This window comes from Belonocnema kinseyi, chromosome 6 (assembly GCF_010883055.1).
Source record: "Belonocnema kinseyi isolate 2016_QV_RU_SX_M_011 chromosome 6, B_treatae_v1, whole genome shotgun sequence".
Classification (NCBI taxonomy): domain Eukaryota; kingdom Metazoa; phylum Arthropoda; class Insecta; order Hymenoptera; family Cynipidae; genus Belonocnema; species Belonocnema kinseyi.
This window is the reverse complement of record NC_046662.1, coordinates 121,427,085-121,438,127: the sequence shown is the minus strand read 5'-3', so window position 1 is coordinate 121,438,127 and position 11,043 is coordinate 121,427,085. Positions and strand designations below refer to the sequence as shown.

Here is an 11,043-nt window from a genome sequence, read left to right as displayed (position 1 = left end):
ATGCGAATTTCTTTTCATGGAGCTCTTTCGACCACATGTCACTTTTTTCTATTTTCTATGGGGAAAATTAGAAATATGTAGACTGAAAATAGAAAGAATGTCTTTACTATTGTTTTTTTTAAACTTCATTTTCCTATGGATTATAGAAACCTTCTTTTGCTACGAGTACAATTATCTTTTCATTCATTCTAACATTCCAATAACCTTGCTAATATAATATAATATATAATATACATGTAATACCGAAAGTTTTCCGTGTAGTGTACGCCAATATTTTTTGTCCTCATGAGCCGAAAGGCGGAAGTGGCTTATGTAGAAGTGTTTCGAATAATTCGTCAACTGACACCAACTTTGAAGTTGGAGAAAATTACGTTAGATTTCGAGATAGCCCTCAAGAAAGGGTTAAAGATTAATTTTCCAGAAATTGTAGAGTAACTTGGGTGTCTGTTCCATCATGTGTACGTACGTACTTATAATGTCATAATATTTAGTGGAATTGTTCAGATGATAATTGAAAATACATTTTCTTTCAGAATTTCTACAAGTGGATAGGAACGCATGGGCTGAAAAAGTATGTAAAAGAGTATCCCTCATTGGGGAAATTTTACAGAAAAGTTAAGAACCTGCCTCTCTTACCTGCTATCGATATTGAGGGTATTTTCGAATATCTCGTTCAAACGTTGGAATCTGATGAGCCTGTCCCTCTTTTAAACGACAGGACTAACACAACAACTCTGGTAGAATTGATGGACGGTTTCATAAATTACTATCGGACAACGTGGATTGAAAAAGTAACTCCGAATGATTATTCCGTTTACCTAGAAGAGAAACGAACAAATAATGACTTGGAGAGGAACAACCGAACCTGGCATGAGATAGCAGGCAACCGTCCACGTCTAATTGTGTTCCTAGGTGAATTAAATTAAAATTGAACCTTTATGGAATGATGAAGGCTATCTGATTGGAGCAATTGTTGACTGTGCAACGAAGTTCGGTTGTTGACGAAAGCAGAAATTTGCAATCATTCTTACCTGTAATTTTTGTAATTTAGTACTTCGTAGCTAACGAAATACAGCTTGTATACCTTCAGTTTATAATTTTCCAATAGATTCTGGCATATTTTCATAATTATGTAGAGTAATTGATCAATTCTATATCAAATCATCTAAGTGATTTTATCTATTATTTGTAATGTCGATGATAATGCTAGTATCCGTTCTCTTAGGTGTTAAAAAGAAAAACCATATAATAAATTACCCTAAAATAACGTTTAAGAAATTTAGATAACGTAGGATACGCAAATCCTGTTTTCCCTATTTTGAAACGATATTATACCCCTCACAGCAGTAGGATATACCGGGATATCCCATTTATCTCCCAGGTTGTCCGAAGGATATCCCACGAATAACCCGTCGGATACCCCGCAAGACTGAAATTTGGATATCCCTGGGACGTTTACGGGATAAAAAAATGTCCCAAGTAGGATATAGAAAATCAATTTATATCCTACCAGGGACATTTGAATATCCCGTAAACGTCCCAGGGATATACTGGGGTTATCCCTGGGATTTAAAAATTTCCGCCTTGCGGGATATCCTTCGGGTAACCTGGGAGATAAATGGGATATCTCAGTATATCCTATTGCTGTGAGGGACTAAATTCTCATTCATTTTTATCATTTATTACAAAAAATGTTTCATTGTATAAGTCTTTACTAGAACCTAATAAAGCGCGGATATATATTTTCCGTGACACGTACGAGTCGCAGATACACCCAGAAATATTATCATAAAATAAGAGAGGCGCAATTTTTGTATTTGCAGGAACCTACAGTGAAATATTTGAATATTTTATTTTTGAACATTTTATAGACTCTATTGTAAACATGATGCAGAAAGTGCACATGGATTATAATGAGCGTCGAGAAGTCGGAATCGTTAGACGTCGACCTTCTTCCGAAGAAGAAGTAAGAGCGAAGTTTCTTCTCAGAGGATGGGCCACGATTCACGGCTTGAACGACTCGGTTTCAGTGAGGCATCGGCAGCAAGTTCTCATGGAGTTTCTTGAGACCTCAGTGAATATCACTAATGATTTTCACATGCGTGTGGAGTATCTGGCAACTGGAGGTTTGTATTACGTTTCTATTTTGTTCCTAAGAGCTGCATGGATGGTGAGACATTTATGTATGGTAAATTCATGAATGAAAATACATTTCTTATTCTTTATAGTTTAAATAATGGAGTGAATTTTTGTATATAGAGGAACCATAACCCAGGAAACCAGGGCTTCAAGAGACGTGCGCCATAATAAGGCGAAAGGAACGGAGAGACAGATTAATTGCCATGCGAGACACACATTTGAAATGTCCTATCTGCTTCAGGGAGTACGAGGTTGAAAGATTCTTCTGTAAACATCTATTGGACGAACACAAACTGAAGCAGTGTAATAGATGCCAGGACTATTTTAAGAGTGATGCTCCAGTAATGCACTCATGTCTCCAAATGCTGATTTTTTTGCCAGAATTCGTGCCTAAAGATGAGGAAGTAGTTCCTGATGAAGACTTAATCCAAGCCAAATGCAGCAGTTGTGGCAAGATATTTTAATGCGGCTTTCATTTGGAGGTTCGCATGCTCGAAACTCACAATGTACTGATTATGGATGAAGTTTCTTCATTGAATCAGGATTCAAGTAAATCTTCTTATCTTGTTTCCTTGGATCATTTGTACTATTCTACAGTAGAGGCCGATCTCCATCAGGTAAGAAGTGACCAAGAGGAAGTACCGTCCACTTCAGCTCCCATTTGCTCTCTGAGCAACAGTATGAGAGATGTGCAGGAGAAGCTGCAACATCTGAAAGGAAAGGGTAAAATCCTTTCAGATACTACAAAATGCAGTGCTGTGAGAGGAAAGGCTAGGAACCCTCTCGCAACAACTTCATAGGAATTTTACGATATTCTTTTTAAAAACTTGTGATAATACTATATGTGATGATGTCATGCTCTGATGATAATTTTAAATTCTATGAACAATGTTGCGCTTAAAATTAAAATATTTATAGCAGTATTGTAAGAGCACTTTTGAAATAAAGAAGAAGAACAATCATTCTTTTTTAATAATTGTGAATTTTCTTTGTATTTTTTTACGATGATGAGGTGAGGAATTTCATGATATTTATTTATTTTGAAAACCTCATGAGAATAGAACGCAGATATTTAAAATTCATATTCCAACATTTAAAAGATGGACTCTAGAATTGTTTGCCGACGTTTCATGAACATTGCAGTACATATGTTTAGGACTGGCCTGAAACTTAGTTATCAGGTCATGTTGTTCTTAGGTATACTCTCTACGATGCCTGTGATTGGCCAGAGCGCCCCACCGAGGGGACTGGTCGCACTTGATTGGCCAATCAATTCTTTTTTAAAAATCCGGGAGAACGGAAAGCCTAATCGGATTGGGATTATATCCATTGTCCCTATTGATGTTATCAGGGTCTTTTAAGATGTCGATTGCGTCTCTATGTTTTCTTCGAAATTTGTTGTGCGTTTTTGCAATGACTCTTGTTTTATCAAATAAAATGGTATCTCCTGTTTCGATATGATGTTCAGCTAGTGCTGATTGCGTGAAATGTTTTAGCCTGACTTTACTCTCATGTTCCTTAATACGCTGGCTCACTGCTCTCCCGGTTTCTCCAACATAGACTTTGTCACGAGGACAAGGGACTTTATATACTCCTGGATTACTGAGGGGTCCCTTTTTATCTTTAGGGTTATTTAGTAGTCGTCCTATTTTCGCAGGTGGTTTAAATATGGTTTGGATGTTGTGTTTGTTGACAATTCTTCCTATTTGTTCTGCGACAACTTGGATGTAGTCAATAACACTTACTTCTCGTTCAATAACCAATTCTACGAACAAACCTCAGGGGCAGCAATGGGATCCCCAATCTCACCTGTAATAGCCAATCTCTTTATGGAACATCTAGAAACTAAAAACTTCAACTAAGCCAAACTTAAATCAGAATTCTGGTTCCATTACGTTGATGACACATTTGTCATCTGGCGACATGGACGAGATGAACTAAATAAGTTTTTCGATTTTCTTAATCAATTATATCCTAATATCAAGTTCACCATGGAAATAGAAAAAACGGAAAATTACCTTTCTTGAACGTATTAGTTTTCAAAAAGTCTGATAACACATTAGGACATGAAGTTCACAGGAAACCCACGCATACAAACAGATACCTAAATGCCTTCTCCCACCATCACCCATCTCAAAAACAATCGGTCATCAACTCCCTTGTATTCAGAGCTGTCCCCATAACAGACAAAGATAACTTGTAAAAGGAATTACAAAATGTTAAACAAATCCTAATACAGAACGATTACATTTAACAAAGAAATTGATAAAGCAATTAGAAAATACACTCAAAAAAGCAAGGCAACACAACCTACGAAAGAAAGAGAGAGAAAAATGAACACCACCTTACCCTACATCTAAGGTGTCACAGAACAAATAGGAAGAATTCTTAACAAACACAACATCCAAACCATATTTAAACAACCTGCGAAAATAGGACAACTGCTAAATAACCCTAAAGATAAAAAGGCACCCCTCAGTGATCCAGGAGTATATAAAGTCCCTTGTTCTTGTGGCAGAGTCTATATTGGAGAAACCGGGAAAGCGGTGAGCCAGCGTATCAAGCAACGTGAGAGTAAAGTCAGGCTAAAACATTTCACGCAATCAGCATTAGCTGAACATCATATCGAAACAGGGCATAGCATTTTATTTGATAAAACAAGATTCATTGCAAAAACGCACAACAAATTTCCAAGAAAACATAAAGAAGCAATCGAAATCTTAAAACACCCTAATAACATCAATAGGGACAATGAATATAATACCAATCCGATTTGGCTTTCCGTCATCCCGGATTTTTGAAAAAATGTAGTTTCAAAAAATTTTTAAAACGTGCTCACTTTTTGAATTTTGACCCAAATTAGCTGGTTTACGTACTTTTTCTTTCTTTTTAGGCTTTAAAAAAGTGTGACAAAGCAGAATCCAATCTAATAAATTTTTCGAAAGTTAACGTGCCTACAGAATACAGACTGGAGACTACAGACAGACAGGCAGACAAACACCTTCTTAAAAATCGTTTTTTCTAACTCAGTGGGTCTCAAAACGTGGAGATTCGATGAAAACCGACAAAGTGAAATTTTACATAAAACCAGTACCTTCTCATTAGGGTGAGAATGTAAAAAAAGAAGATTAACCTTTAAAGAAAAATATTATTTTCTACAAAATAAAATAAAGTTTATTTATTTTTCTAACAAAATACGTGAATTTTTTATTAAAATTAATTTAAAGAAAAAAAGTATTAATAGTTTGTGTTTGTACTTATATAAATATTAATTCTGTAAGATTCTTAAGAAAATTACAAAAATATTTTCGAATTCAGATATGTCAAAAAAAATCTAGAAGGTTTAAAAAAATTATTTTGCAGGAGTTTACAAAATATTAGGAAAAATTCGATCCTTTTGAAAAAATATTTAGGACCATTAGAAGGTTGGAAGATATCAAAAAAATTTGATAAATTATCGGAAATGCTTCCAAGATGAAAAATGTTCGCCTGAAAAGATCTATAAATTTATTATCAATCATTTTTAGATGGGACGAGTAGATTTCCTTTTAATTATAAAAAATAGGATCAAAAATTAAAAAATTAAATTTCTGGAAAAAGGATAGAAAAGACGAAAGAGGAGATAAGATTCTATACAGGACTCTATATATTTTGCAATTTTTAAATAAGCAATCCCAGGCAGAGTTACATAAAAAATGTATCATATTTGATATAAAAGTGTTGTGTATAATGTAGAAAAGTTGACATTTTGGACAAAATCGACTGCGAAGGACGAGATACGTGATGAGAATGTGTTCGTTAAAGCCGAAAGAGCTTTAACAAAAGAAAGTTCAAAATCACAAAATTACAGTTGTCGGCCCGTTGACCTTTGATTTTAAAATATGTGTCCACGAATGCGGAAGAAATGCAAAGACCGAGCTCGGAGTGCGATTGCCACCAGTCGCGTGCCGTAGGTGATCTCAAACTCTCGAGCTAAGCTCTTTTAACAAAAGAGAAATCACAATCACAAAATTACAGTGGCGGATGTTTTGAGTCTTGATTTTAAAAGCTTTGCGCACGTATGTGCAAAAATATAAAGACCGAGCGCGAGGTAAATATATAATCGAACGCGAGATAAATGTACAATCAAGCGCGTTTGAAGTATAGCAGTCAACAGGCGTTAAACGTCTTATATTTTTTTTAACTTTTTACCGTTGAAAAAAAAACTATTGCGATTATTCCGTGACCTTCTATAGGGAATTTTAACGTAGAATCCGAATTTCAACAATTTAAAAGTTGATTTTGCTGTTTTTTTTCGAGTTTTTAAAAAAAGAACCAAATGGGGACCCAATGGGGTTTTTACGGGTACGTTGTAGAGGCTCCATTCGGTTCCTTCGGTCCGCCAGGGATTAAGGGCATTCTTGAGTTGTGCGATGAAATATCGTTCCCCTTGTGCACAACGATGGGCAGCCAAGACTCCATAGAGTTAGTTTTTTCCAGGATCAGAAGACGAGAAGGTTACAATCCGAATCCTTCACCTCGCATGGCTCGTCTGATCATGCGTCACATGCTCGCAATGAAGCGCAATATTGCTTGCTCAACCAGAGGTAACAGATCGGTTGAAGAATAAGAACCTCATCAGTCAATATCTGAGACTAAAATGTCGCAATTCAAAGAACAGCTTGAAAAATGCGACCAGCAAGAAGTGGCTGCAGTTCGTGCTGTTACGTACCTTGAAGAAGAAAGACATTGCACTGAAAATGACACTGTCGCTGATCTATACATGAGTGATGACGAAAATTCAGGTAGTGAGATCGATACTGACGTTGAAGATGACGACGGTGATGGTAACGGTCACGATAAGGTTGATAGTGCTAATGAGGACGCAGCTCACGATGGCGCCACTGATGAAAGCTCTCATAATGGTACTCTTTTCGCAAACAAAGTTTGGTACGTATGAAGGAAGTTATTTATCATACTTTGCTGGTTGGTTTGCCCACGTAGCCACGAAGAAGTGATTACGTGGCCCTTCTTTTGACCAACTTCTGAAGCCCTCGGAAGCATCAGGAGATAAAAATTATTCCTATACAGAGTCCAGAGAGTTCGAGTCTAAAACTAATTACAAGGTAACTCTTCTGAAGAAGCCTTCTGAGAAATTTCGAGAAATTGTAACAGCAAATTTACTCACTTTTTGGACATGCTCGTGAAAAACGCAATTCACGACACGGGCATTATATACCCAGAATGATTCTCTGAATTTGATCCTTGATATGAACACAGAATATTTGCTCTCAAATCTCTACTTAAAGCCAAAATGGATCGAGTTTGCGCTGTCGATAATAATAATACGATCTCTGCAAAGATTAAGCAGCAAGAAAATTCTGCTAAAAGAGTAGCAAGGGCGAGTAAACGAAAGCAATAGCAGAAGTAGTAGGTCATAAACCATTACGAAAGTCAAGGAATCTGCTGCATGAATGAATGGATCAATGTCGATTCATTAAGAATATTTCTTAATTTATTTAAATTTTAGAATCATATTGTTACTGTCATCGTTTGAAAATAATGATTTACGCATTCATACCCTTTACATTTTTTCTTGCATAATATCTGATACATTTACGTGTTCAGATGCATAATTTATTTATAATAAATTAAAGAATAAGTTTAAAAAATACAAAAAAACAACAAAAACAAAAAAAAAAACGTAGAAAAAAGATACTTTTTAAGACTAATAACTTTGATTTTTTCAACAAAAAACATAGAACAAATGCTTTCTTGTAATAAATAAGTGACATTTTTTTATCAAATCATATTTTTTCTTATGTGATAAACCGTAGTTATTTCTGCCGTCTTGGGGAAAAACCTACTCTCTAAAGTTTGACGCAAGAGTCATTTTCGCGTTTAAATGCATTCGTAAAGAAACTTTATGTCAAAATGAAGATCGTGGGTTTCTTTATGCCTACGGCAGATTTGGTTTGAACTATATTTCCCTCTCGATGGATTGTTCATCTTGGTGCATGGGGTATTTCCTAAATTAAATTTCTTATGTAAAATTAAAAAATCAGGGTGTCTACCAAGCTGTAATATGTTTTACTCGATTATTGAAAAAAATTTTTAAAGTGTCAAATTAAAAATTTAAAGCATTCAAAAAATGTCTGAATTCAAAAATCAAATCGTAAACAATTAAAAAGTGTAACATTCAATTTTAAATTGGTTTGAATTTAAGGGTTCATTATCGTAACATTGACAACTGTAAGCCTTCTAACTGGATTAGGCTTAAATTAATGGCCTCCAAAATTAGATAATCCCCATATACAAACATTTAGAATTCTGTATTTCAATTTTCAATTCAAAACGTTCAAAATTAAATAATTTGAATTGATCAGGTTACACTTGAGGCACATTCAAAATTCAACAAATATTACGGCTTGGGTGCAATTTTTAATCTCTCTAATTATAAAAAGTTTTCGATTTCGAAGGCTTTACACTTATTCCAATTTTTCACAAAGTTTGAAATTGAATAATTTGCCCATTTCATCTTCAAATTATTTGTATCCTAAAGCTGCCAAAAAATGTATTATAGAATCATAAGTGATTCCATTTAAAACGTTTAAAATTGAATACTTTAAATTAACAGGTTATACTCTAAGGACATTATAAATTTTACAAGCACTGAGACTTTCAATTTTAAATTTATAAACTAGTTTCTTTGAATAATAATTATTCGATTTTTTCGCTTCTAAAAGAAAATGATTACATTGTAATTTTAATTGTTTTCATTTTAAATTTCTGTCATTTACAACCTTTTAATTTCAAAGGCTTTGAAGTTATAATCGAATTTTCAAATCTGAATAATTTAGAATGAAATAATCATTTAATTGCTGAAATTCTTCTAATTTGAAATAAAATTGTGGAGTAATGAAGTATTTCCATGCAAAATAGTTATGATTAAGTTTAAACGCTTCTTTGTATTTTGAAATTGTCAACTTCTGAAAAGTATCAAACAAAAAATTTTAAACTATGACTGAACACTTTCCATTTAAAAAGATCCCAGTCTTTCACATAATAAAGTCACTGTTTCCTGTTCTCCATCCAGTAGCCACCCTGACAATTTCTCCAAACATTATTCACATTCCAGACTTTTCTTTGGATTTTGTATACTGTTTAAATTAATTTCATTTACTTATTAGAATACTGCACAATTTAGGATACTCCAGGTGAGAGGGCTCAGTAAACTATGTGGAGATTATTTTAATATCATTTCTTCCCTAGATCTATTCTTTATTATTATGAGTTTAGTCATAATCCCAATTACTTTCCTGAGTTTTTTGTTGAATTTACCTAATTATTATAAAAATAAGGGAGAAAAGTTTTTTAATTTCTCCAGTTTATTTGAATACTCTCTCCATTGTTGATGCCAAGAAACAATCCACATATCTGTATTCAATAAAACTGTTAATGTGCGTATGGTACATAAATTTGTAATTGTACTTACTAAAAACTAAGAATAAAATATACATTGAAACCAAAGTTTCTTTATGTTCACTAATATATAACCTTTCATTCAATACATAATGATTCAAATGATGCTCGATTTATCAACTACATTGCAGGTAAATATTCAATTTGTGAAATCTGATAAAAAATATCACGTCATTTATATAAAATTTAACTACAGTTTTATTTTAATTTAACTGGATATTATTTAAATTCAGCACCATTAAACATATACAATTTTAACTAAACTTGACTTAAATTTAACCAAATTTTATTTATGTTTTGAATGTAACTAAATTGTATTTACTTCTTGAAATTATCTACATTGTATTCACTCTTTAAATTTAGTTTTACAAAATAATTTTTAAAATTGCACTACAATCGATCTTTAAGTACAAATAGAATTTTGTTCAAACTTATCTAAACTTTATTTAATTTTTTAATTTACCTCAATTTTATTTCTATTCTGAATTTAGCTAAAGTTTATTTAAATTTAAAAGTCAACTAAATTTTTCTTTTAATTTGGATTTTAACTAAATTTTATTTAATTTTAAAATTTATCGCAATTTCATTTAAATTTAAAGTTTAATTTCCAAAAATAATTTTTGAAATTTTACTAAAATTCTAAACGTTTAAATATCAATATTATTATATTATTTATTTATTAATAATTATTCAATAATAATTATTCTGTACACGAAATTTTACAAAATTTTAAATACAAACACGTAGTTCATAAGTTTAACCTTAAAATTAAACCTTTTCTCATCCTAATACTTACCATCGTTGACATTTAACGTTTTTATTATTCTATATATTCCATGTTTAATTACACAGCCACACAAAAAAAGTGTGCGGATTTGGTAACAAGACACACGTATTCCTATGGATTTTGGGGCGCTGAATTCAAATTCGGTATCAAAAATCACCCATCACGTCATGGTTGAGCCACAACCTCAAAAAATGACGAAAAATCATGCACTGAGACAAATAAATTTCAAAATAAAGCCAGTGATGCAAATTTTCATTTCAAAAACATGTCGACAACTATGAAGGATCAACCCTTGTCTGATATCAACTTATTTAACATAACTTTACCCAACAGAACCTGACCTCACCTAACCTGAATTAACAGAAATTTATTGAACTACACGTAAAACTCTGGAAGCATATTTTCCCAGTAGTAGCCTAACCTAACCTCACGAAACACAATTAAACTGATTGTGTTGTCCCGTTGTGTTTGCGATACCCTTTGAATCAGCTTGGGCTTAACCTGCAAAGAGGTCAAACCTATCCTAATCTAAAAAAACCTGATCTAACCTAACCTAACTTCACGTAACACAATTAAACTCATTGTGTTGTCCCGTTGTGTTTGCGGTACCGTTTCATTCAGCTTCGACTTAACCTACATAGAGGTTTAACCTATCC

General features: G+C 33.2%; 1 protein-coding gene across 2 annotated transcripts in view; it reads left to right on the top strand.

Moving 5' to 3' along the window:
- Positions 1-2,375, top strand: part of LOC117174619 — a 10,873-nt gene extending 8,498 nt beyond the window's left edge. The window contains exons 4-6 of one of the 2 annotated variants that reach the window (XM_033363867.1): positions 534-912; positions 1,872-2,126; positions 2,260-2,375. In XM_033363867.1, the coding sequence (XP_033219758.1) occupies positions 747-912; positions 1,872-2,126; positions 2,260-2,270 (432 nt within the window). In that variant the 5' untranslated portion in view covers positions 534-746 and the 3' untranslated portion in view covers positions 2,271-2,375. Of the gene's footprint in view, positions 1-533; positions 913-1,871; positions 2,222-2,259 lie in introns of those variants that run through there. The other variant, XM_033363866.1, reaches the window with a different exon arrangement.
- The last annotated feature ends 8,668 nt before the right edge of the window (positions 2,376-11,043 follow it).